This window comes from Pseudomassariella vexata (genome assembly GCF_002105095.1).
Source record: "Pseudomassariella vexata strain CBS 129021 chromosome Unknown BCR38scaffold_14, whole genome shotgun sequence".
Taxonomy (NCBI): domain Eukaryota; kingdom Fungi; phylum Ascomycota; class Sordariomycetes; order Amphisphaeriales; family Pseudomassariaceae; genus Pseudomassariella; species Pseudomassariella vexata.
The window spans coordinates 568,397-594,223 of record NW_024467969.1 but is presented as its reverse complement, the minus strand read 5'-3'; the positions used below and the strand labels follow the sequence as shown (position 1 = coordinate 594,223).

General features: G+C 49.7%; 10 protein-coding genes across 10 annotated transcripts; 4 read left to right on the top strand and 6 right to left on the bottom strand.

The window, feature by feature from the left end:
* Nucleotides 1-435: 435 nt before the first annotated feature.
* BCR38DRAFT_412917 (uncharacterized protein) lies at nucleotides 436-1,203 on the top strand (the record flags this gene model as incomplete). Its single annotated transcript, XM_040858759.1, has 1 exon — nucleotides 436-1,203. One exon carries the CDS (start codon nucleotides 436-438, stop codon nucleotides 1,201-1,203), a length of 768 nt encoding a protein of 255 aa, XP_040711906.1.
* A 1,171-nt stretch (nucleotides 1,204-2,374) lies between these two features.
* BCR38DRAFT_445913 (uncharacterized protein) lies at nucleotides 2,375-2,730 on the bottom strand. The gene has a single exon (XM_040861056.1). It carries the CDS (start codon nucleotides 2,592-2,594, stop codon nucleotides 2,397-2,399), a length of 198 nt encoding a protein of 65 aa, XP_040711905.1. The 5' UTR covers nucleotides 2,595-2,730; the 3' UTR covers nucleotides 2,375-2,396.
* Nucleotides 2,731-3,639: 909 nt separating this feature from the next.
* On the bottom strand, nucleotides 3,640-4,854 carry BCR38DRAFT_314087 (G protein-coupled glucose receptor regulating Gpa2-domain-containing protein; the record flags this gene model as incomplete). The annotated part of the gene is made up of 2 exons (XM_040854680.1): nucleotides 3,640-4,652; nucleotides 4,710-4,854. Coding segments are annotated over 2 exons (1,158 nt in total), but the record flags the coding sequence as incomplete, so codon positions are not given.
* A 5,942-nt stretch (nucleotides 4,855-10,796) lies between these two features.
* BCR38DRAFT_488944 (uncharacterized protein) lies at nucleotides 10,797-12,059 on the bottom strand (the record flags this gene model as incomplete). Its single annotated transcript, XM_040864344.1, has 2 exons — nucleotides 10,797-11,683; nucleotides 11,750-12,059. The coding sequence occupies 2 exons, from the start codon at nucleotides 12,057-12,059 to the stop codon at nucleotides 10,797-10,799; spliced, it is 1,197 nt and encodes a 398-aa protein (XP_040711903.1).
* Nucleotides 12,060-13,690: 1,631 nt separating this feature from the next.
* On the bottom strand, nucleotides 13,691-14,353 carry BCR38DRAFT_527172 (uncharacterized protein; the record flags this gene model as incomplete). Its single annotated transcript, XM_040865382.1, has 3 exons — nucleotides 14,019-14,353; nucleotides 13,868-13,968; nucleotides 13,691-13,794 (listed from the first exon to the last, which is right to left on the bottom strand). Exons 1-3 carry the CDS (start codon nucleotides 14,309-14,311, stop codon nucleotides 13,691-13,693), a joined length of 498 nt encoding a protein of 165 aa, XP_040711902.1. The 5' UTR covers nucleotides 14,312-14,353.
* Nucleotides 14,354-16,227: 1,874 nt separating this feature from the next.
* Nucleotides 16,228-18,546, bottom strand: BCR38DRAFT_445900 (CoA-transferase family III domain-containing protein). Its single transcript, XM_040861055.1, has one exon. It carries the CDS (start codon nucleotides 18,062-18,064, stop codon nucleotides 16,334-16,336), a length of 1,731 nt encoding a protein of 576 aa, XP_040711901.1. The 5' UTR covers nucleotides 18,065-18,546; the 3' UTR covers nucleotides 16,228-16,333.
* Nucleotides 18,547-18,730: 184 nt separating this feature from the next.
* Nucleotides 18,731-20,111, top strand: BCR38DRAFT_445898 (3-hydroxyacyl-CoA dehydrogenase). Its single transcript, XM_040861054.1, has one exon. It carries the CDS (start codon nucleotides 19,028-19,030, stop codon nucleotides 20,006-20,008), a length of 981 nt encoding a protein of 326 aa, XP_040711900.1. The 5' UTR covers nucleotides 18,731-19,027; the 3' UTR covers nucleotides 20,009-20,111.
* Nucleotides 20,112-20,791: 680 nt separating this feature from the next.
* On the top strand, nucleotides 20,792-21,730 carry BCR38DRAFT_488940 (uncharacterized protein; the record flags this gene model as incomplete). Its single annotated transcript, XM_040864343.1, has 1 exon — nucleotides 20,792-21,730. One exon carries the CDS (start codon nucleotides 20,792-20,794, stop codon nucleotides 21,728-21,730), a length of 939 nt encoding a protein of 312 aa, XP_040711899.1.
* Nucleotides 21,731-21,960: 230 nt separating this feature from the next.
* Nucleotides 21,961-24,182, bottom strand: BCR38DRAFT_498972 (Cupredoxin; the record flags this gene model as incomplete). The annotated part of the gene is made up of 7 exons (XM_040864795.1): nucleotides 21,961-22,037; nucleotides 22,112-22,342; nucleotides 22,492-22,866; nucleotides 22,907-23,225; nucleotides 23,287-23,406; nucleotides 23,468-23,619; nucleotides 24,158-24,182. 7 exons carry the CDS (start codon nucleotides 24,180-24,182, stop codon nucleotides 21,961-21,963), a joined length of 1,299 nt encoding a protein of 432 aa, XP_040711898.1.
* Nucleotides 24,183-24,917: 735 nt separating this feature from the next.
* On the top strand, nucleotides 24,918-25,597 carry BCR38DRAFT_412908 (uncharacterized protein; the record flags this gene model as incomplete). Its single annotated transcript, XM_040858758.1, has 2 exons — nucleotides 24,918-25,103; nucleotides 25,259-25,597. The coding sequence occupies 2 exons, from the start codon at nucleotides 24,918-24,920 to the stop codon at nucleotides 25,595-25,597; spliced, it is 525 nt and encodes a 174-aa protein (XP_040711897.1).
* Nucleotides 25,598-25,827: the final 230 nt, after the last annotated feature.

Below are 25,827 nucleotides of genomic sequence, written 5' to 3'. Positions count from 1 at the left end.
AACTCTTGGCTTTCCAAAATGCAATTTCTACTTTGGTGCGAGGGAGGTAGCGAAGGCGAACACAACGCAGGTGGAATCCGAAGTCATTCACAGCTGGAACGTGCAAGTCCGCCGTATACAGAAGGCTTGGCCCAACCTGGGTGTCATCACCTTCGGAATGTGTCGCATATTTGTCCTCCCCTGAGAACGCCACAACCGAACAGGCGTGGAGGACTCGCGCACCTGTGATTGGACACAGGCCGTCTTGGTAAAGGCAGTGAAAGATCCTGCACGATGCACTGAGCTATTTCCGGCAACAGCGCCTCGTTGCAAGAACACCCAATGAAAGACTGAAATGTCAATTGTTTTTCAGCTACAACTGTTTCTTTAAAATCTTCTCTCTCCAATCACTGGATTTCTCCATCCACCTCACTTGCACACTTACCTCGAAACACTATGACAGACTCCATGGCAGGTGGTTGTGCCTGGTTGTATACCGACCCCTACGCATACCAGTATGCGGAAATACTCCAGGAATTTTCGCACTTGAGAACGCAGCCAGCAAAGGAAGACCTTCAAAGACTAGCTGCTGCTGGCAGCGGTCAATTGGCCGAGTTGGATGGAGAGTCGAAAACAGGGACGACAACTGCGTGGTATTTAGCACCGCAGCCAGAGTCAACACAGGCAGGCAGCACTCGCTTCGAGTTAGATGACACGACAACCAAAGTGAAGCCCACGCCGGAATATCCCCATGAGCTCCCAGCCGTCAACGAAATCGTGCACCGCTTCGAGCTAGAAGGCTCCTCGGCCGCACCCACCCCGAGGCCATCACGAGCCGGTTCTATTCACAACCATCCCCTTGCCTCAGCCTGCCTACTGCCGCAGAAGCCAGCCTTTCCACGAAATGACTTCGCTGGTGTCAAGCTAGAGCTCAACTGTCCTACACACCACACGGCGGGTGTTGGGTGCTGTGCCCCTATTCCCTTGAGCACACTTTCGCCGGTCCATCCTACGCCGGTTCGTCCTACGCCGGTTTCGGCTCCGCCGCGTCCACGACAGAGTCTGCCTCCAGAAAAAGCGGGAAAGCACAAGGCGACGCATTCGCAGTGCAGTCGTGACTTTGATTCGATCCTCCGTCGGTTGTCGGAGATTGAAGTGCGCCCGCCAGCTTCAAGGACGAGGGCGTCTCGGGAATGCGATCGGTATGGTACTTGGGGCGCTTGAGGCCGCACGTGTACTTTCGTACGGGAAACCGTACTGAAGTTCTTCGTTTTTTTAGATGGTATAACTAAGGTGCAGTTCTTGTCTTTTTGCACAATGAGAGGTATTGCGATTCTTTCGTTTGTATTTTACTAGTCTATACCGCAATTATCACTTACGTATTCCATCGACTACTAGTCACTACTTTTGTAGATACTTCATTGGTATACCTAAGATATCCAACTGTATACAATTCAAGCAAGCATTCATGTCGTCCAATGCAGCCTTAATATAGTCTTAGTACTACGACCGAAGATTGGATAATTCTCCATCGGCATATGAAGTAGACAATGAGAAACGCCAATAACTGGAAGCAGTCGCAGAGAGTGTACAAACTTTGTTGAGATGAAACGACTACCTTGGCTTTCATCGAAGCACTTAGTTGCGTAGTCAAGTTATCGTCAAGTGCAACTGCGTTGAAGGCCAGGGACCGGCTTCTCCTTCAGACGTGCGACTCGGGGGTGAAATAATATTATCAAGTAACAGACCAAAAATATGTGCGAGTTTTACCACTAATCTTGTCTGAGACATGGAGATTTTCCTCATGGTAGATATAGGCTTTGTTCTTGAAACATGTAAAATTGATGCAAATGTGAGCTTCTGTAGACGCTACAAGCATGAAAGACTCCATTTCTCAGGCTCTGATCGTGGTGAACATCCAAGAAGGGCCAGAGTCCTTTCCAAGTGTCTCACACTAAACCCCCGGCTGCGTAACAACAAGGATGTGCAAACTCTCCCCAGCGCTGTATAAACGCACCGCCGACTCCATCATGCCTGGGCCGTGGAGTACATCCACCGTGGCGATATCCAACCATCTAAATGGGATGGCGAAACTCCAAAACGAACTCCCAAAACGCCCCGAAACCCAGCCCCTATCCTCAACCCGAAGGGGGCTCAATATGCAAATGCTACCAAGGTATGCGCGCGCGTCAATGCTTCTACTTGGCGATGGCCTCAATCCTTGGACCTCGTAGATTCGTACGTATTGATCGCCCTCGCCAAGTCCTCGAGGCTATGCCGGTCCCCATACGACTTTTCCAGAGCTGCTCTTCTCAGATCCTCGGCGGCGGCGGCGGCGGCACGGGTGGCTTGCCGTTCTGTGCGTATGCTAGAGGCCACTTGCCGGTGCCAGGCAATTTCTGAGCTGGCGTAGTAGGCTATGGTAGAGACATTAGCAACTTCGCATGAGAACCGGGAGTTGGATAGGGCCAAAACTGACCAAATGCTGCTACTGTGACCACGGGGACTAGTCGAGCTAAGAGGGGCATGCTCCTGGACAATCTGGAGACAGCTGGCTTGACTTGTTGGTTGAAGTCGAAGGGGGGAAGACCTCCGCCGAATGAATTGGTCGTCATGGTGAGAAGTGGTGAAGGTTGATGGTGGAGGGGGTGGCTGATGATGTTGAGATTGTTGATGCTGTTGTGGCGTGTGACTGATGATGTTCTGGCTATTCAATCGTCGAAGATGGTGAAGCACCTATACCTTAAATACGACCGACTGTGCCATCCAGGACCTCCTATCCATCCCCTATCGATAAATGAAGACAACCACCCGCCCTCTCACAGCTTCCGGGTCATTGTCGTGAACTTGGGGAAATGACCAGGCCGTCTGCTGAGCGTGGGGTGACATTTCATCGCACGATGCCGATGTGGACCCGCGGCATCGTCCGGCTCCAGGGCGGTCAAATGCGTTTCCCCACAGAGCCAACGCGCCGCATGACGCTTGTCAATGCCCAATTGCTGATTTGACAGCCCACTCAATGATGCTTTCAGGGTTCTTGAAACTTGCTTGCTTGCGGAATCGCGCCAGATCTTACCACTTTTTCCCTGACAAAACCATATTGGCGCTAGAGATGTATTCCGGGGACACGAGGGGGCTACCGCATCGGGGATCATCCCGGGCAATCTTGAATCAGCTGGATTGAAGCTGGTTCGATTTTGCACAGCCGAGCGAGTCAACAACTTGAGCCTGGTATCCATACTTTGTGAGATCGCAACAACGGCATGCAGATGTTCACATTCCCTCTCCTCTCAACCATTTGCGATACTACTTTGGACCAGCCCCGACGGGCAGCTCTCCCCAAACCCAACTGAACCACTCTCGGTACACGCCGCCGTGGATTGACATCGTACCCGACCTCTTAATTTAGAGGCCAGACCTCGGACATTCCTTTCACCTTGTCTTGGGGGCCTTGAGACGAGACCTGCCCTGTCCTCGCAAGCGATCAGACGTTCAGTCAGTGAGATGCAAGAAGATCTGCTGCTTGCATGCTGAGTATCAATATGCATCTACCATTTATCGTCTAATCATGACCGCCATCCAACCGAGCTGTCCGTAACATCCAACAGATCAAGCCTCTCCGCCCCTCCCTCTCGAACCCCGACCCAGCCTTGACCTGCCCAACCTATCCCTCCAGAACAAATTCAGACCATACGTAATCGCATTCGCAAATCCCACGTACTGTGGTGGGCACTGCAAAATGGCCAGAACGTTGCTCGATGACGTCTGTCCCGTGGCCTCCATGACCCGGTTTACCAAACTCGGGACCCACAGGATAACGTACATGATGGGGTACCCGTTGAGCAATAGCATACGCCTGATGTCCCGTTCGGCCTGCCTCGATTGGCGACGAAGGTGGTCGTTGTTGATGGTGGTGAGAACAGTATTGTTCGGGTCGCTGTCTTGAGACGACCATTTTGAAAACTTCCTCGTCAAGAACGGATCGCGGCCGGACTTAGACGACGGGGCGCTGGTTGGGTAGCTGTCGTGGGTGTACTGTGGTGTATCGAGGCTTGTACCTCCTCCACTGGATGTCGGTCTTGGGCTGTTATTAGGAGTGACCGGAAGATGGGTCTCGCTGTTGGCCGAAATGTCAAACGTCATCCTGACCTGGCCAGTTGGTTCCAAGCCCAACGATTCTGAGGAAACCGGAACGGCTTCACCCCTGTTCTCCTTATTCGACACACTGAGTGTGGAGCCCATAGACTTGAAGTGCCGATGCATATACCACCAGATATATGTATAGGTGCCGATAGTGACGAGTATAATCACTATACGCCAGCCGTGAGTGAGCCCATAACGCAAATCCGTGCGTTTTTGCGAGATCCAGCACCAGTTCCCACTAACTGGCTTTACCTCGCCCATGGCCGTGACGGTGGTACTGGTGATGAACGGCACAATCCACACCGACAAACAAATCAGAGCTTTTCTGGCTGTCGAAGCTTGAGACAAGTGCCCCTTTCCAACCACTACGAGCAATGTAGCCAAGCCGATGGCGAGGATGGAGAAGTCAGTCGCCTGGACCGAAAGCTGTTCTATCCAGCCATTGAAGGTGCATGCATGACCTGGGACGAGCCGGTGGTTGCGGACATAGATGATGCCCGATATGGAATTGGTGAATGAGTTGATGAAATCTGGCCATGTTCAGTAATTGCTTTTGAATGTTGCATCGGGACAGTCAAAATATTCACCTGACAGCGCCAAATTCAACACCAAGGCATGACGAAAAGACCGCTGATCTCGACGGTAAATGACGAAACAGGTCAACACGCACGCCGTGGACACGCTAGAAACGATGCTGCCCGCAAGAGTAATAGACGCAATCAAACCATCGTACTCCATATCGGCGACATATAATCAGGCATTCATGTCAAATAGCACAAAGAAAACATGCATAGGTGGACAATAGCATATATAAGCGCGCAACAGTGCAACACATAACAAGGCGTTCTAAATATGTCGCCGAGGCATGCAGATCTCCGGTGCACTTCAATCGTACAAGAGCTACCTCACAGCCACCGCCTTACGCTTACAATTGATTATATGAGTGAAGCTGACATGCAGGTACATTGTGAGGCGGTTAGCTCCACCAGTGAGGCTGGCTGGCAGGCGGTGCAACGGTTGTGTTGCCGAATGCCATCATTTGGATCTTGGCATGAGGTGTGAGCAATACACCAGTTTTGACAATGAGGGCCTCTGTAGATTGGAAGAAGGCCATTCTGTTCGCTGGGGTGGAAAAGTTGAGTTGGATGTATAGCAGGCTACTCAGGTATATCAGGAAAAGAGGTATGAGGATCAATTGTTACCAGGCCGTACTATCGCGGCCGTCCCAATAGCTCCTTGAATGATACTGTCGTCCATCAGACTCGATCTTCACTTTGACCAGTTCCGGCCCACCGTCACCTGTTACAAAACCCAAGCGTTCTAACTCTCACAGTGTTATATTCTAACAGAGGACTAGTGGCACACAGTCCACTAGCGGAGCCCTAGTTACTCCGTAACAATGTACACTAGTTAGATAGGTAACATTCTACCGTTACACCTGACGGAGGTTAACTTAGCTCAATCAACATCACAATCCTCCATGAGGTTATGAGCCCTCTGCTTTCGCAACGCAGGCTGCAGCATCTACATCTTTTGCAGCATCATCAACTTCATCTGCATAATTTGCAACATCATTCATCATCATCATCGTTCAAATTCGACGATAATTCATTCTATTTGACACCAAACTGCAGTGCAGCAGAAACCTGCCTGCTGTTGCAAACCTTCGTTGCAACATATGGTGAATCGCGCTTGAAACACACGTGAATCGCACCGCAACTTCCGTTGAAAGCCATTGGCACAATTGACGAAACCATCATTCATCCAAGCCGAATCATCATCATCGCGAAATTTCGTATATCCGTACAAGATGGAGAGTTTCGCACCCAGAATCTCGATTAAACCCTTGACGGGCCAAATCACCCACGAAGCATGGACGCAATCCATCCTCGATGTCTCCAAGATCATGAAATCAACACAAGTCTTGGAAATGAGCAACAGACCACCCGATTCCCAGAAGAATGAGCAGGAAGAATGGGATCAAAGGGAAGTGACCCTTCGCTACATGCTGGAGCAGTCGATAAAGGAAAATATCATGAATGACATGATAAACCTTGGCTATACAAACGAATCAGTCCAAGACTGCTTGACAAAAGCAGAACAGGCTGTTTGGCAGAATCAATTCGGCAACAACTACAATCAACAGGGGAGATTTCTGACCATTTGTCTTGATATGTCTGAATTCAAGGATACAAGAGCATGGGTCAAAGAGCTTCTCTTCCTCAAGACAAAGATGGAGAAGGAACACGACATGAAGTTCTCCGAAAGCTTCATGATTCGAATCATTCATCAAGCAATGACGAAACAAGACAAGCACCTTGGCGATCGTCTCAAGGATTTGATCGCAGCTACCAAGATGAATTTCCAGAAAGTCCTTGCTTTTCTTCACGAAAACACAACAACAGTCGGCAAATCTCTGTCAAATGTTCATTCTGGCAGAGATAATGGCAGAAACAACAGCAACAACAACGGAAGAGTAAGTCGAGATGAATATATGAAACCTGACAAGAAGAAGGAAGCCCAAAAGAAGACCGAAAATGAGTCATACTGCAGGATTTGCAACCGCGATCATTCTGAGAATGAAGAAGGCAAGAAAGGTGAAAAGATCTGCAAACATATGACACAACCAGAGGGATGGAAGACAAATCAAGCAACGAGAACACGAATGAAGGTCCTTCTCGGTAAAGAGGCTGTGGCCAAGATATTGGATAAGAAGAATAACTCTCCATCCGCGACTTCCCTTCATTTCGGCACTTCACATCTCGCGATTGCTATTGATGACGACAATTGCTTCGGCAGCAGCTGGGATTCTGAATTCATTAACACAACCTTGGATTCAGCAATTGACGGTGATGAACACGTTGAGCAAACAGAAGAAAACGAACCATTGGCGATCTCGAGCGAAAGAGGTGATAAGTGGCAAGATTATGACGAAGTTTTGCAAGATGCTGCTGATCAACAGGAATCATATGCCCTGGCGAACACGTTGAATGTACAAGCTGATGACTTCGTCGTTAGTGGTTCGTCAGATCACATAACGAATACCAAAGAACGATTTACATACTTCAAGGACATCAAACCACGAAACTCTTTGACCAGCAACGGCGGATATTCCCAAGCTGTTGGCATGGGAACTCTTGAGGTTGAAGCGGAAGGTATTGACAACAAATACCGCAATGTCATCTTCGAGGAAGTATATTACTCTCCTTCAGCTTCTGCCACACTCATATCTGTTGGCAAATTACGCAAAGTTGGCGTAGTGATTGATGGCTATCGCAACTGTCTTGCAAGTGAAGATGGAAAGCCATTACTCAAACTTCATCTTGTTGACAATGTTTACATCTTGGGCATCAAGAAAACCACTATTCGACATGCTTATGCCTATTTGTCTGCGGCACAAGCATATGACCTGTGGCATCGTCGCTTTCTTCATTGTAGCGATGAGGCACTATTCAGAGCACTCGAACCACTGGGAATCAAGCTACATCGCCCACAAGGTTACAACTGCGAAACATGCCATGGAAAGGATGCTAAACGCCAAATTAACTATGATCCTTTGAGAAGACCACTAAAGATCCTTGACATTGTCGATGTTGACACGTTCAAGATCTCTCCAGTCGGAATCCATGAAATGAATCACGCTATTCACTGGTGTGACCGCAAAACAAGAATGTGCTGGCTTGAACTTATGGCTAAGCGTTCTGAAGTCTCTAATCTAATGATCAAATTTGACAAATTTCAAATCAAACAGACAGGAGGTATTGGAGTTCAGGAATACCACATGGATGGCGCCAAAGAATTCAATAAAGCGACTGAATTATTCGAAGCCAGAGGATCGAAGGTAACGATTACAGCGCCACGCAGCCCAGAACAAAATCCTCTGATCGAGAAAATGGGTCATATTCATGAAATTTGATTGCGGGCAGCTTTCCTTGACACAGGCGTACCCAAATTTCTGTGGCCCTATGCTCTGAAGCATGCCATAGAAGTTCACAACAACACTCCGAAGAAGTCTTTGGAATGGATTTCGCCTACTCAAACATGGGCAAGGGAGCTGAATCTTGATCAGCGACTTCAAGATGGCCTAAATCGAAAACATATGATAGCTTGGGGTACCAAAGTCTGGGTACACATTAAGCCAGAAGACCGCGTTGCCTCCGAGAAAGCGAACTCCAGAGCAATGGAAGGCCTATACCTTGGCTCCGAAGGTTCTTATGGCAAGGTCCATAAAGCCTACATCCCTGAGCTCCAACGCATAATTCGTACTCGAGATATGACGCACAATGACGCCTCACTGAAGGATCTTCCACTTGTGAAGTTTGAGGAACGCAAGGACATTGCTGAACCTAAACCTCTTGAGATCACCATCAAAATACCTACTAAGACGGACAAAGTTGACAATGCCAATCCTCCAGGCTGGAATTTGTTGGAAGATCAACGCGACAATTCTCAAGAACAGAGTAATGCAGGAAACAACGAAGAAAATGTTGGCAATGGAGGCAGCGATGATGACGATGAGGATCCAGTTGGTGACCAAGAAAAAGGCTTGTATAGATGTCAAACACATCAGCGGCATGTTGATGGCAGCAGACGGGTTGACGAAGCTATTGAAGAAGGCGAAACACCAGAAGTTTATCGAGATGCTGGGCATGGTCACAATCAACGAATTCACAAATGGCAGATGAATTGAAAGTTGAGCGGTCACGAGCGGCAGAATCGCTATGAGATTTATTGACAACAGTCGCTAAATTGACGATTTGACGGCTGAAATTCATCAAATTGGAATATCAGCTTACGCTGGGAGGCAGTAACAGAGGACTAGTGGCACACAGTCCACTGGCGGAGCCCTAGTTACTCCGTAACAATGTACACTAGTTAGATAGGTAACATTCTACCGTTACACCTGACGGAGGTTAACTTAGCTCAATCAACATTACAATCCTCCATGATATTCTAAATAAAGTGGACTGAATTGACTGCAGATTTTAATTTGAGGTTTGCAACATTATTCATGACCTGTGCCACTACCATGAATCAATCATTCCATCTTTCCCCGAACCTACTTACCGAGCTGTGGCTTCAGATACAGGGTCACTGCGCCTTGCCCAATGGCCCTTACCTGCATGTTTTGACCAAAGATCTGATGCACTATGATCCCATAGAGCGATATAACGAACATCCTCCATATCCAATTTTTGACATACCATATCCATTTTGTTTCTCAACGCTTCCCAAGCTCGACTTTGCACTGCTACCGACTATGAAAAACCTCATGCAGGTGAGAAGCAAAGCCAGAGAAGCTGTCTCGGGAGCCTCTGAGCATGCTGTCATGCCGAATCGCGACGCTAGCCTCATTTTGTGCGGCGACTAGGGTCCCCAACGCCACCTTTTCTTCTTCAACTGGGAAGCAAACACGTTTTACTTCAAAACACCGGATATGGTAGGGGCCGTTTTAGGTGCTTGGACGGTGGAGAGGACTGCGTGGCATCCAATATAAAAAAACATAGCCATCTATATTATGTGAACGCCTATGCAGGTCGCCAACCCAGGTGAGATGCTTGACGGCAAAGGGGCACTGCAATCTGATGGTTTGGGAGAGCTTTCCGAGATTCAGCATCCGGTATATTATGTCCGTTTGGAGTGTCTTGCGTTTCATGGGTTTACAGATGACCTACAGCGTCTCACACTGGTGCTTCCCTGTGAGGAGATGCACAACCGGCATGTAATACCCTTTTCAATGAACAGGCAGCAAAAAAAGAGAGCAGGCCCTGTGGAATACATCAAGATCCTAGAGAAGGAGATGAAGAACAGCTCTTGGACCTACAAAAACGCCCTACGTCCCCTCATTGATGCGACGAGAAGGCTGGTGTGCAGGATCGATAATGCCCCCACTCAGATTGTCAGCCATGCAAAGGAGATGTCTAATACGCCGCAAGACGAGTCCTAGGGAGAGAGCGAGGCGAGAATGGATCCAGTGGTGCTATGGCTATGGAAGAAGTCTCACATTAAAGAGCGTGGTGATCCTTCCGAACGAGGATAGCTTGGCTTTCTCGGGGATCATAAGAATGTCAGGTGGAGCGACCAGTTCTACACGTTGTGATTCTGTCATGTCAGATGAAGAGATGAAGAGATGAAGAGATGAAAATTCCTTTATAACGTTGTAGACCTTAACCTAAAGTGAGGTAGGATCAAAACTAATGCCTGCAAAGCTACTAAACTAAATCAGATGGGTCGGAATTCAAGTACTAGGGGCTGCATTGGTACTATGAAGGTGCGTAAGGGATAAATACCTAGTTGGCCCCGAGGGATCCCTAAATACTGCAACGCGTGCCTGCCTGCCTTGTAACCCTCTATACCTGAGGCTGCAACTTCCCACAAGATGACCATTAAAGAATTTTGTGGCAATTCCCTCTACCCTGAGATATCCAAGGGAGCGGCTAAAAGCAAACTATTGACGACCTGTTCATAACACATCCAACACCCTTTGTTGTGTAAAACGACGGAGAAAAGAGAAGAAAACAAAACAACGATACAGAACGCCAAACGATACCAATCCATGCTAAAGGAAACCCCTTACACCTCCGTAATGTCACATTCAATCAATAATTGTCCAATAATGAGAAACCCTTGTCCTAAAGGCAGGATCGAAAGAAATCCCATGTTGTGTCCTTGTTCTACAAGACCCCTCTCTGTTCGTCAGACTTCTTTTGCGTATTCTGCTGTGGCATTGGCAAATCCTTCAGCGCGGTCATGCGAGAATACAGTCCTTTCCAGAAGGAGTCATTAAGACCCTGATCCGCGAACAAGACCTCCAAGTCTTCCTTGCGGTGGGGAGATTTGTTCAGCCCGAAGTACTGGTTGATCGCGGCGGTATTGGCACAGCGGTCAAGCGCCTCGCAGTCGATGGACATGCCCTTTCGTATACAAGCGACGGTGTAGTCGACCCAGATCTGAGAATCTTTCGAATTGAGGCTAGGTGGCATTTGGCGGAACTCAATCGTTTGCCACCTGAGGCCTTTGAAGTTCCACTTCCAATGCTTCGTGATGATGTTCTCTCTTCGTCGGTAGTCGCTATCCTCCCAACAAACCATCTCGTAAAGTTCCCTGGTGCTTTTTGTGCCGCTAATCGTGTTCCAGCACGCCTGAAAGTCTGAAAAATCCGGCAAAGTCGCTCCGGTGTTGACGTCGGTAACGAGTGTGTTCGGCTTCGAGTAGATGCTGTCCCGCCAGCCTTCAACCACGAGATCGTTGAAAGCTGGTTGGATGTAGTGAGCGAAAAAAGCCAGAGGTTGCAACTGTCTGAGGGGCATCACGGGGCCCTCTTTCTTCATATCCACGTCCCGCGATTCTCCCCCTGACCATGACTTTCGAGAGTAGTGGACGTGGGTGTCACAATCTTTGTAGAGTTGGACATGGGGCATTCTTATGGAGTCCAGCACACTCCAAACCTTGTCGATCTGTCCCCTCCAATCGTCGTTGAAGTAGTGGAAAATAGGAGTCTTGATCTCGACACCGATCCAGCGGATCTTGTGTTCGTGGTCGCTATGGTCTGTGTAGACGCCTGCAAGAAATTAACATTAGTTCAACAAACGGAGAAATGCAGGAGAAAATAACCGAAAACAACCACCTTCTTGCACCTTGTGATTGTCAATTGTGTTATCATGGGTGATTTGCCAATTGCCGTACTCGACAGCCTTGTCCTTCGTCCTGTCTTCTGGCCCCTGGAGGATGACATTTTGCAACCCCGTTCCTTCGATTTTGGCTTTAATCTCCTTTGCTTTCAAGTCCCAGAGCTGGTAGAAGGTGCTGGTGTCCAAGGGGAACGCCGCCTCGGGGAATTTGGACCATACTTGTCGGATGAGCTCTGGAGATACTTCCACCAAGACTTCAATCTCTTGCCCGAAGGTGTCCCCATCTTCCATAATTTTAGTGGTCATGGTAGCCGCAGGGCGCAGGGCGCAGGGCCAAGAATGATCAGAGCCGCTGAGGTAGGGATAATGACGTAAGCCTTGCACAAGTCCATGATGAAGCCACCTCGAGCTATCACAGCTCCATTTAGGTGTCTTGCTTTATCGTGCCGTTGTAAGCGTTAGTATAATGTGTCCCAAGTACATCATGGTCAGCCGCCCAGGTACGGGTTCGGATGACCTCAAGACCGTATAAGCAGAGACCAGTGCCTCGGGGACTATTAAATGTTGGTTGCCTAAGCCATTATGCTATTGTGACGCTTCCAAGTGAGTTGAATTCGCTACGTCGCATAAATACGGCATTATTTCTGATCAGATGCAGCTGGAGTGCGTGGAGGGGCCATGATTGCGTGCTCAGGTACAGGTGTGACAGTAAACATCATGGGATTTTTGGAATAAAAGAGTTCTGGCAGTTATATGCTATTCTTCATCTCGACCAAGAGAGGTGTGGCAAGTGTGAGGCTGATGGAATAATATTGAAATTGGTCCCGCTGCCCCGTGCTCACACGTTGGCCGAAGGGAAGCAAAGGATATTTGGAAGTTGACATTGTACAAGTTAAACAGCAGGGTTGCGGGCATTTGCCGGTTTGCGGGCCGAGAAGGAAATATAGGAATATCGATGAACCCATGATTGGATAGTATTGTATACATGAGAAAAACGCGGCCACGTGGCCCCCAAAGAAAATAAAAATAGTTCTGTTGGTTGAGGATGGTATTTCGTCTGTGACGATGTGTTCGACGGCCAAGACTTTCATTGGTTCCACAAGGGTCTGGAAAGATAAAGGAATGGAGTGCCACATGATATCATTTGTGCAACCAACAGTTCACCCCGGGTGGAGGATCATCAGCACGCGACCTTCGTCCAGTAGCGGCTAATAGCTCTGATGATTACGCAGCGAGTATCTCGTTGCACGGTGACTCAGCGCAGCGCTCATCGGAGGGGCCGAATTCCCCCAGCTCAAATTGTGCGCCGCGGGTGGGCTACGGGACCCAGACACCTGTTTCATTAGCCAAATAGTGCAGGTATGAGCGGCCGAATTAGTGCGTGTGGGGCTAGCCCCTATATTGCCCACCTCCTTTCCTGATGATCTCGGGCACCAAATAACGATGAGAGACTCTGCTAGAATCCGATATTCGTGTCATTTATCCATAATTCATTTCCACGGGCCACAACATTGAGTTCAGCTGCAGAATTCGAGCGCATCGTGTCTTTGATCAATCTTCCGCCAACAGACCAAGGAAAAAAAGAAAATTGTCAAGGGTGGACCCACGTCGTGTAGATGTAAATTTATACGAAGGCCAAAAAAGGATGTTTTTTTCTTCTTTCTCTATGATGGTTACTTCTGGTTTGAGGCGGGGTTTTGTAGCCCTGTACTTGGCCGTACCTTCCCACCTGATGTAAGCGCCCGGCACTCAATCCTATGCAGGTGACTATCTGGGGATACAGAGCACAACGAACGGATTTGTTTTAGTACTGTATTGATAATAGATCCAAAAACTGCACGAAAATAACTCACCATCAGGACATCTCACCTGTGTTACAAAACCCCTAAATTGCTAGGTTCACTATGTGAACGATGCAGTCAATGACCATTGCCAAATCAATCCTCTCCGTGTGTTGCTTTCCAAGCCTGATCGTCACAAGCTTTACTCTCCTGTCCAAAGCACACGAGGTTCCCCTTATCCGTGACCATGAGGTTGTTCTCTGTACACATGATCGTGAACCAATGTCCGCATACAATTCATTGCGGTCAAAAACAAGAAAATGAAATTCCTACCGAATCTGACACTTTGGGTTCCCTGCTCTCCCTCGCAACTCAATGTTTCGTTCCCATCTGTAAAGAAGTTGATGCTGTGACAAGAACGCTTGTAATTCCCGCTGTGAATTCCGTTAGTGGCCGCAGTCTGAGGCGCATAAAAGCAACTTACTTCTCTTGGGGAACCACAACGAGGTCCTGGTAGCCATAGCAGAGATTCATGTCAATGACACTGCACTTTGGTTCCGACATACCGAGGACCTTGCAGTTAGTGATGAGCTTGCTGGAAGCTTCATAGACGTTCTGAGGATTCTTCTCGTAAGACGCCCATTTGATGCCTTTGTCGCCGTGCTCAGTGTTGGTTATGTAGTCGCAATTTTTCATCAGGAAAGGCTCTTGATTGATCGTTTCACCGGCTAGGACGGGAGAGCTAGCTAGAGCGAGGAGGATGGTTGAGAGCTGCATGGTGCTGGGAGGGGGAATGACTGCGTGGATGGATTGTCTTGCCGAAGGAAAGGTAGTGATGTGTGCCGCAGATGGCGAGGAAGGGAAGTATGATGTTATAGTTGATTGGAAACAAGGAGTGATGTCATTGGCTACAAGCGATTACTACTTTCGTGAGAAGTGAAGAGACGAATACGAGTTTATTACATTGACTGCCCCTTGCCTGTCTATGTAATGAAGTTTGCGCCGAGTTTTTCACGTTTCCGCGACACAATTATGTGAGGAGGGGTGGAAACTACATAGTACATTCTGGGATATCCTCGTCTTGTTGGAACCGTTGGATTGGCCTGCTTGAATGTATCCGCAAACATAAGAGATTGACAGGTATCATAAATCGGAACTTCCTAACCTGATTCGTTTGTTAAGAAGGATGATGCAACCAGAGAGATATCCAACAGTGCCGTGCTGTACTCCACATGGCAACCTGGGAATGCAGCGGTGAAAGGCACGCCTACACGTTTTCTTTACAATCGAAGTCCATATGTCCTTTTCCAAGTGCTGTACAGGGTCATCTGTCGCAAGGGGGAGAGGCTAAGTGCTGCATTATCATATGCTTGAACCAGGTTACCCTACAAGAGCCGACCAGCGCAACTTGTTGATGTATATTCCTTGAGGTATCCTGAAATACAAGTTTGCCGTCATCCCATGAGCCTCCATGGAATGTCTTTCCACCTATAAACCTTCCTGCGGGACAAGTCGCACTTGTTCCACCCGTTACAAGCCGTCTCATTTGATCTGCGTCCAGTCCACATAATTCAGACATTCTGACGTGGCTGCGGCTCAGCCTGACCCCGTTCTGCAGTTGGCTTTGAAAGTTGACCTGTTTCTCAACATATTGCATATTGCCAGTATATCGTCGGTAATTTTTTCGAATCTTCGGTTTTCTGACCTCTCATGACTCAGTACCTCTACATCAGCCAACCGATTGGGGTGAGAATAATCGTGACCACCAGGATAACCAGGGAGATGATGGCAACGGCAGGGAATTTCTCTTGGGTAGAGTTTGAATCCATTGTGACGTCGTCAGCTTGATAACTGGGCATCATATTCATAAGATTGGGCAGTTAGTAAATTCCTCTTCCTCAACCTGACTCTCTGCCATCACGAAACTTATACTGATTTTACATAAAGATGCATGGCAACCAGCAAGGCTATAACCTGGGCCCACCAACCACCATTCTTTCACAGTTTTACGAGGCTGTCAATCCAGCATCTAGTCCCTTGACACTCAACAAGCAGGGCTATAATATGGAGTTAACGAGCCTCGAAACCCCCGCCTACTGTTTCACTTCATGGCTGCCACCCCCAGCAATGAGATCATACCCTCCCAATGTTCCCAAGCCCAAGAAACCCCATCACACTACACCTTTGATCCTCGGTGCTCATATCTGGATGAAAACTTGGTACAGTCTTCATTTGTCACCCAAAGTCACCCCAATAGAGCTTCTGGTGTAGCTGCACAAATGATGACCATGGACGCTCCTATTATTATCGGTGACCCAAGTTTGACCTCGTCTGCAAGTTACAATACAAGACCATATGTTACCATGCCGGAAGGGACGGGCCCATTCCAAAGCCCATTCAACATGACCCTACCCCTCCAGAGTCTTTCAACAACTGTGCAGGTGACATCAACACCTACACCGCGCATGCGTGATCTCGAAACGGTCACGAGGCCCAGCCCTCATGCTCCACCTCGACAAGACTCAACGGCCTCCAGGTATCTTCCAATTCGACCCAGACAGCAGTCTGTTGTGATGAAACGATAGCTGCAGCATTGTGTTGCATCTACTCAGACGGCCACTCCTCCCATGTCTATGTCGACGCGACCGACCAACGAAACCCATTCTTAGCTGGATCCAATACAATGTCAAAATGCTGATATGTGATAAACTAACCTAAGTTAAGATTAAGTCCCGTGCCTGATATCCTTAACTCCAAACCATGCAGCTGCCTTGTCAACCTGGATTTCCTGTGCCAAGTCTACGCAAACTTGACATCCCCCGCCTTCTCATAAGCATACGGTACACTCGGCGTCTTCCAGCCCCTCGTCCCCTCCACATCACTAATACCCAACACCGGCTTCAGTATACTCAACCTCTTCCCTTGAAATGCACTCCCCTCAAAACTCTGAAACAGCCCACTTCCTTCCACGAGCTTATCCCTAAACACCTTCTTCCACCCCTTCCAAACCGCAACCAGCAAATCCAGCACATGATGTGATCCCCTCATCTCATCCCACTGGAACCGTTCCGCACACTCCTTTACAGTTTCCTGCGGGTATAGTCCCACCTCGGGCGTAAGCGCGTACGCATTCACCGCCGCCAGTGAAGCGTGCACATAATAACTCCCTCCCTTGGTAGCCCTATCCCTCAGTGCCAACAAGGTGCCGACGGCACCGAGAGCGCCGGTGGTCATATCGCTAATAGGCAGCGAAGGCAGCACAACCTCGTTATTAGGCAAGTTCAGCGAGCGTCCAATAACGTACGCCGATCCGGCGGCGGCATCAGCGATCTGCTGCCAGCCGGGTCTCTCGGCGTAATACCCATCCGGACCGTAGCAGTTCTCAGAGACATACACGTATCCCCTTCCCCTCTCACCGGCCAGCTTCAATAAATCGTGCAGTCCGAGACCGTGCTTGGGCATCTTGTTAATGCGGAAGCCCTGGATAAACACGTCGGCCTCTCTGACCAACGAATTCAGCAGCGCCGCGTCATCAGAATTCCGCAGGTCGATGGCGATAGTCCGCTTGCCTGCGTTAAAGGTGAGTTGCATCATATTAATATCCGGCAGATGCGGTGAGTTGACACGGATCACGTCCGCGCCCAAACTAGCGAGGATCGTCCCGATTTGCGGGCCGGCGATGACGCGCGTCATTTCGACAACTTTGACGCCCGCCAGGGGTCTACGATCGTCGGGCTTTAAAGGCGGGAAGGCGATGGGCGGCGTGGGGACGGCGTGCGGTTGGGGCTTGACGTTGATGAGCGGGTGGCGGGCTAATGTCTTGCCCATTTCGCTCTCAGCCCATTGTTTAGGGGAGAAGCAAATGCTACCGCAGAAACCGTTCAACAGATTAATCATCTCGAGTTTCTCGGGGCTGAGCTTGCGCGTGTGTTCCGCGATGTGACACGCGGCTTCTTCGTTGGATGTGATCGGGGCCGAGGGATCGATGCCGATGGATTTGAGAACCGGTTCAGCGTTCATGGAGCCATGGAGGGCGTACCACGTTTCTGGGTCAGCGGTGGGGTAGAGCGCCGTGGTGCGGTACTTGAGGGGGGTGTCCGTCCAACCCTGTTCCCAGTCAGGGACCAGGGAGCTAAGTTTCTTCTGTGCCGCGAGGGAGAGGATGTCCTCGCCATCTAGGAAGGCTGTGATAACGCAGCCGAACCACAAAGCGGTGTGGGTGGTGTCGACGGTGATTTCGCGGTCCTTGTTCTCTGCGCCGCGGATGGCGAGTATTTCGTCGGCTAGGACGCCTGTCATGGCGTGCAGGGCTGCTGCAACGGAGACGGCCTTAATGGGGCCGGGGATCACGGGGTATTCCTCGCCTGTAAACTTGACCTTGGATAGCAGCTTTTCATCTTGGGTGAAACCGGGTGTTTGAGATGCAATGAGTCGGAATATGCGCTCGGTGTCTTGCAAGATGGGGACGAAGGTCTTGTCTGTGTAAGAGCCCGGTCCGTAGACATCGGGGGTTCTTGACTCTTGAGACATGGTATCGCTTTGGGTATATATCTCAATCGACAATAAGGTCTCGAGTAAGAAATCGGGACTGAACTTATGATGATAGACAAGGAAAAATCCGACTCGCAATAGAGCTACCTAGAAACACTTGATCTTATATTCACATTATCTCCACTGGAAGACGTGGAAGCGGGGGGTACCCATACAGCAACGGCCTTCCTACAGGATGAAAAAAAGCTAGCAAACCTGAAGAACCTGTCACGATACCAGAGAAAGGTATCTTCAGCTTGCCCCGGCTCATCCGGCACGAGAAGGTAGCGACAAAAGGCGAGAGCCGACTTCATGAAGAGTCAGGGATGGTATTTCGACGATCAACACATGAGAATCCGTCCCAAGCATGAGGAGAGAAAGTCGGGGGGAAAATTTTCACCGATTCGTCGATTCCCGAGACTGGTAAACACGTTGTTGTCCCACCTTCTCCTCGGCTCAGCACTGTAGGGTGGATGTTCAAGTGCCGTCACGATTTGTCGTTGGAGCGGGGACCCGTTTATAGGGCTGAGGCTTGCAGCTCGAGATCCTACGTCATGCCTCGGCTCGCGAGTCATTATACATACGGCATCCGCATTATAGGCCAGGATGATGCACCATAATTCCGCGCGCGGAAAATTCTTTTCCTTCCATGGTGCTTCGAGAAATGTTCCTTGTATGCAGATGCCGAACTACTGGGTACCAAGTTCTAAGGGAGGGGGAACTGCTTGCTCGGCCCTCGCTACTCTTTTAGGGAGATCGCGAGGGTAGGCCCAAGAAGAACCCGTTTGGCTTATTCATGTAATCTGACAAGCTCTCCTATATGGATCGACTTTTGACTCTGGACATACTCATAGATCCTGACGAACATCAACTGACAACATCTCTCATACATCCCCACAATTCCAAGCCTGAACCATTCAGACCGATATCCAACCTCGCCCATTCCCACTTCAAGCAAACGCCATGTCCACTATCCAAAAAGTAGCCGTGATAGGCAGCGGCTCTATCGGCGCCTCCTGGGCAGCCCTCTTTCTCGCCCAAGGCCTAACCGTAACTGCCTTTGACATCAACCCCTCGGCGGAATCCTTCCTGCGGACCCTAGTCGCCGACGCCCTCCCCGTGCTCTCCTCCCTCAGCCTCCTCAAGAATGCCTCCGCCTCCGCCCAAGACATCCTCTTCACCACCGACCTAGCCACGGCTATTCGCGATGCCGATTTCATCCAAGAAAACGGCCCCGAGAGACTCGAGTGTAAGCAGAAATTGTTTGGTGATATCGCAGAGTTAGCAGGGAAGGATACGATCATCGCCACTAGCTCGAGCGGGTTGACCTGCTCGAGTATACAGACGGGGATGCGTCCTGAGGCTGGGCCGGGGAGGTGCGTGGTTGGCCATCCGTTTAACCCGCCTCACTTAATCCCGCTGGTTGAAGTCGTGGGCGGTGCGCAGACGGATCAAGATGTAATCGACCGTACATTGGCCTTTTACAATTCTATTGGCAAGAAAGCCATCTACGTAAAGAAGGAGATTCCCGGTCACATCGCGAACAGGCTGCAGTCGGCGCTTATGCGAGAAATGATGTACCTCCTGCAAGAAGACGTGTGCAGTGTTGGGGACCTAGACGCAGCAGTTTCGTACGGGCCGGGATTGAGATGGGGAGTTATGGGACCGAATACGCTGTTTCATTTGGGTGGTGGGGAAGGCGGGGCTGAGCATATGGCCGACCATTTGTTGGGGCCGCTGATGAGCTGGTATGCGCCGGCTGATCCGGTTGTGGATGAGGGGATGAAGAGGAGATGGGTGAAGGGTACGTTGAAGGAGGTTAATGGGAGGGGATATAGAGATTTGGTTAAGCAAAGGGATGAGGAGTTGGTTAGGCTGTTGAACGTTAGGAGGGAGTGGGATGGGTATGCTGCTAAGCAGGCTGAGGCAGTTGCGAAGGAATGAGCGCTGGGAATAGGAGTTGTGTTTAATTCTGACGATTAATTCTTCCTCGCTGTGTACCCAGGCGTGGGATGCATATTGATATTCCGATACAGCCAACGAAGCCGTCTTCAATGCATCGCGACATTGCCTAACACGTCAAGCTCAGAGGGTACCAATATGGACTATGTTTCCCTTGATGTGTTTTCAAATTGGGTCTGTGTATCGGGGTTGACCAAGTTGGCGATGAGTGAGCCCTGAAGCCTGATTGAGCAAGCACATCGTCCAGAAGTTTTCTTCCAAAACGACGCCAACTAGGATGCCATGGGCGAAAAACGTGTCGAACATCGACGAATGAGCAGTGACGTGACCTGTTCATGATCTACGTCAAGGATCCGAGATCGGTGTATCCGCCAGCCCCATTTTCCAAGCAATAGAGATTTCCATAGGAAATCAAAGTGGATACAAAGCTGGGCTATCGTCGAAAAAATGGAAAATTACAACAGCGGCGTCAGACGAGACTCTCGGGCTCGCGTCTTCGCGGATTCGAAAGATACGGATGAAAAAGTCGGAAAATGGCATGATTGAATGGTTCCACTATGCAAAATGTGCACGGCGCACGGGGTGATAGACGCGAATTGTGATAAGAGGGAAACACGACGGGCTTGACGAGTTCGTAGACCTTGGCTCCTTGGAATTGAACGAGCGACCTATACCCAATTGAAGTACAATACGTGCTCATTGGACGAGCATCCGCTTCACCGAGTTAAACAAGTGAGCAAGCACACACACAGTACCACCGCCATCATGGGTTCCCAACCCCAACACCGCCTCTTCATCCTCGACACAGACCTCTCTCAACCGCACCCACGCAATGGCCGCATACTCTCCTGCCTTCCAGACGGCAGCGATCTCCAAACCGTCATCCCCAACGTCACCACCTTGCCCGACGGGATCACCATCGACCAGATCAACAAGCACATGTACTGGACCAACATGGGCCCGTCCTTCAAAGTGAACAACGGCTCCATCGAGCGTTCCAACCTTGACGGTTCTGATCGGCAAACCATCATCCCCCCCGGAAGCGACGTGGGCGTCTTCACACCAAAGCAAATCACCATTGCGCCCAAGACTAGGAAACTGTACTGGTGCGATCGCGAGGGCATGAAAGTAATGCGGAGCAGCCTCGACGGCTCAAACATCGAAGTTTTGATTTCAACAGGGAGTACGGACGAGGATCGTTTGAATTCGATGAAATGGTGTGTGGGCATCACGGTGGACGAGGAACACAAGTTCTTCTACTGGACGCAAAAGGGCCCGTCGAAGGGGGGAAAGGGGCGGATTTTCCGAGCCAGCACCGAGTTCCCTGCAAATTCGACACCGGACGCGAGACCAGATGTCGAGCTGCTCTTCTCGGGACTGCCCGAGCCGATTGATCTCGATATTGATGAGGCAAGTCAAACGTTGTATTGGACAGATAGGGGGGATCCGCCGGAAGGGAATTCGTTGAACAGGGCTTTTGTGGGGGCTAGGACGGAGGGGGGTGAGGAGGGGAAGGGGAAGAAAGAGGTGTTGGCTAAGAGGTTGCATGAGACCATTGCATTGGCGGTTGATTTCCAGGGAGGGGTGGCGTATGTGACGGATTTGTCTGGTGGGGTTTATCGGATTGGGTTGGAGACAAGGGAGAAGAGAGTGTTGTTTGCTGAATTGGGGGATATTACGGGAATTGCGTTGGCGAGTTGTTAGAGATAAGAGTGGAGTGAGGGGGGAAGTGGAGGTGGGATAGTCGGATATAGAGGTTCCAGTCGTGAAATTATAACAGATACCCACTAGTATTTGAAATGTACATTCATTTTGTTTTAGTGGTAGCCGTCTATATCGCCTTAGTCCTGGTGTGGCTGTGTCGTATATACTCCAAAAATGACAAATAAACCCCTTGAAACTCCGGCAAACGCCTCCTCAGAAATAAACAAACATCAATTCTCTGTAGCAGTCGGAAGTTGTGATGTGGCCATGCTCGTCTTCGTGTCCTCATCCCTCGTAGTCTTGGTAGCTGTTTGCAGAGTGGTCGTCTTAGTGGACCAATACTGCGCCAATACCTGCTCAACTTTGTTCTCAATTCCATACGGTTTGAAGAAGCCAAGAACTGGATGCGCTTGGTAATCGCATCATCGGTGAAATCCGCAGAAATTTGGGGCTTGGCACGCCACCGCGGTTCCATAGGGTCGATGTAGTGCGTCTCGTCGTATCCCAGATCCGCTATATATGAGACGTTGAAAGTGGCCATCATCTTGTGGTCCTCGTGGATGAGGTTATGACAGTGAAACATGTACACTCCAACCCAGGGGGCGTGGTATGCTTCCACCGTTACCGTCTGCCTCGGTCCGAGTCAGACGACGTCCTTGAACCCAGCCGCCTCATATGGCATGACCTTTCCACGAACGTTGGTCCGCTTGGCCACCTCGAAGTCGACGAGATGGATATGAATGGGATGCGACAACCCCCACTGCTATTCTCCAACTCCCAAACCTCAACCCTGCCCCTGGCCGGCTTAGCCAAGACGCGATTCTTAACATCCGAAAACATAACCCCATTCATCATCCACCTGCCCCCCGTCATCTCGAACTTGAAATGATGGTCCACGACTCCCATGTCGGGGGGATACGGAATCGTCCGCAACGCATTCGGCATATCAGACCGGTCCTGCACGATATTGCCCGACACCACAAACCGCATCATCTTGTTCGTGTGCAGGTAATCCGTATCGAAGGCGAAGCCGCGCGTGTTTCTTAGAGTGACATTCTTGCCCTTGTATTTCGAGAAATCAAACCCGATCTCGTACCGTTCCGCCATGGAAATATACAGTTCCTGTACCTTCTGCGCTCCGCTGAGCAAGCCCCCGTCCGAGGCTATGACGTGAACGTCTGCTTCTTCCCGATTTTAGATTTCTCGTGCTTTCAAAGTACAGGAGGAAAGAGCGCGAGATGGAGGCGTCGAGGAGCCGGAAACGGTACTTGGGCGGCTCAGCTTTAAAATACGGCCAGGGTTGGCTGTTGACGTGGATAATGTCGCCGTAGAGACTGGTCGCGGCGGGGGAGTACAGCGTCCCGTCGTTGTTGTATTGTTTGGCTGACAGGACAAGTGGAATGTCGTAGGGGCCGCTGGGGAGACTGAGAGAGTCTTCGGCAACGTCGTGGAGGAGGTAGACACCTGCTTGGCCGAAGTAGGCATTCTCGGGGGTCTGAAAGATGTGGTTATTTAAACGCAAAGGGAAACGGGGAATGACGCGGAGAAGATCTCACGTGGTCGATGGCATGGTCGTGATACCACAGCATCCTTTCCGTTTGGTTATTTGGATAGTAACAGTCTTTGTACTCCCCTGGCTTCGTGGTGTCTTCAGCCCAACCATCAAAGGGAGCTCGCTGTAACAATTTGTCAGTCAACTGATTCAGTTAAATGGAGCTTTTATAACATGAAACTCACCGAGTAAGATCCGTGCAAGTGAACAGAATTGTTCATTTTGGCTTTGTTGATGAAGCACACCACCGACTCAGTCCCCTTTTCCATCTTGAAGATCGGACCAGTTGAAATGCCATCATATACCACAATCGTGGCTGGCCTTCTATCTGGGCAGACTATTGCTTGAATTCCCTCATCTCAATCTCAAAGTACTGAATGGCTCCTCCAGTGACCGGATTCAGCACTGTTCTGGGCAGAAGTGTCAGACATTGTCGCGTAATTAACTATACAAACATACTCATCTATTGAATGCTTTTATGGGATGATTAGGGAGTGGGTATTGGTAGAGCCATTTGTACTCAGGACTCACCCAGTCCTTTGCCAAACCGGGGTTGGCAAAGCTTAGGGCGAGTGTGAGACAAGTCAATATAGAGGACGCCATTGCCGAGATACTGCCGGGTAAGGATTGATTGCTTGATCATGAAACAGCTTCTGGTTGATTCCCAAGACATTCTTATCATATACATATACACAAATGTTAGACTGTGACATCGGCAAGAGGTTCTTGGGATGGGCAGTCTAGGCACAAGTTTTCGAAGGCGTTCCCGAAATATTGGTCCGGGTCATCGTTCATATGACCCCAGCCGGATCTGGGTTGTCCTTGAAGAATTTCTTGCTCTTCCACTGATCTCTTTGATAGAGACGCTTACTTACCCTGGTCGGTATAGTAGCGTGGCATCGTGCCAAGCAGCCGCCTAGGTGTAAGCCAAGAGTTCCTAGACATCGATGGATGTTCCGGCCTAGCGCAGGTACAACTGTCAATATTTCAAACAACTAGACATAGTTAGCAGCTTCTCTCCACATGAGAACAACTTTTAAAAGTCAAACGCCTACGGCACTTGTGGCTGAACCAAGGCGGTCCGCTTCCGCCGACCAACCCTTTTCTAGCCTGCCGTCCAGTTAGTCGACTCAGTCGGACCAAGACCCAATAGCACCCTTTATACCAACCGCAACTTCTTTTAGTTCACAAAAGGTTCCGTTTCAGCCCAAAGCGAAAATCCCCTATGCGACTGAACTTAGGAAAGAGCCACAAGAGTTGTTCGCCGCCTCGTCGGGACGGCAGATCGATCCCTGTCTAGATCGGAAAGTGGTGGACATAAGGCAAGTCTGGATTTTATGCATTTGTATAGGGGCTAGGCACTGTTGTGACGTCGCGTGATTTGGTAATTATTCCATGGATGCTATCCGAGGATCACTTGAGCCATGACTGCCGGATCTGCGAGTGTGGATGGTCTGGAGCCGATGAACGATCTAATAGCGCGTTGGCGACCCGAGAGGCTAAGACTCGGGAACTTGCCAATCGCTAAGACGGGATCACGGATAGAATTCCCTGAGGGACTATATCAGGAGGAGGTGACCTCAAGCTGTCACCAAACAATCTGAGACTTTGACCATCCTTCATTTTCCCGACACGATGTATCCCAATATGCAACTGTGGCGTTTTATTTTGGCCTTTCTGATAGGCAATGTTGTCTGCCAAGACGTCGGTTTCTCCTTTGGTGAGGCCATCGACAGTGCTTCTGCCACTGACACTTCGTTCCACACGGCCGGCTCCATCAGTGTCAATGGCTTCACCACCACCGTTCCCAAGAACTTGCAAGTTGGCCTTCCCGCTGCTTGGGTTCCGTGGAAAGATTTTGTTGCCGCGTAGAAAAGCGGCTCTTTTCCGGGCTATGAAGTTTCAGTGTTACGAAGTTTCAGTGACGACATATTGCCATACTTCCAAACACTCAGAGACATCAACACTCATATTAGGTCACCGGCAACTTCTTCAACTGCTGTGCCCCCATCGCAGCCCAGGTGGACATTGCCCAGTTTGCCACCCAAAGCAGTGTGGGATTCATCAGCAAAGTGAATTATGACAGCAATATGGAGATAGCCAACGGCCCACTCATCCGCATTAATGACCCCAACGCCGTCTACTCGGCTGGCTACGCAGGCTCACCCTTCTTGAAGGCCGACGACGAAAACCCCAGTATCTCATCCTTTTCCGGATTTAGCATGTGTGTGCCACGCATGGCTAAGGATCCTCTATGCCCTGATTGTAACCGACCCAATATTGGAACCACTAGGAAAAAGCAAGGGACGCTCTGATCCTCTTGCCATGGCGCCGTTTGTTGTTGGTGATTACATCGAGTTCTCTGGTTTGAAGAACGCAAAGGGAGAAACAATTTACTACGGCATAGTGGCAAATAATATCTAGATCGTGACGGGTCGATCTCCAACCTAGTAAGTAACTGCATTTCCATTTCATCGAAATGTATGACTAACATAACTACTAGCATCCACATGGAAGACGTCAATATTGGTGAATTAACTACGAA

Coding starts and splice junctions, on each gene's coding strand:
- BCR38DRAFT_445913 (XM_040861056.1), bottom strand. CDS start 2,594: ATGACGACCAATTCATTCGGCGGAGGTCTTCCCCCCTTCGACTTCAAC.
- BCR38DRAFT_445900 (XM_040861055.1), bottom strand. CDS start 18,064: ATGTCTCAAGAGTCAAGAACCCCCGATGTCTACGGACCGGGCTCTTAC.
- BCR38DRAFT_445898 (XM_040861054.1), top strand. CDS start 19,028: ATGTCCACTATCCAAAAAGTAGCCGTGATAGGCAGCGGCTCTATCGGC.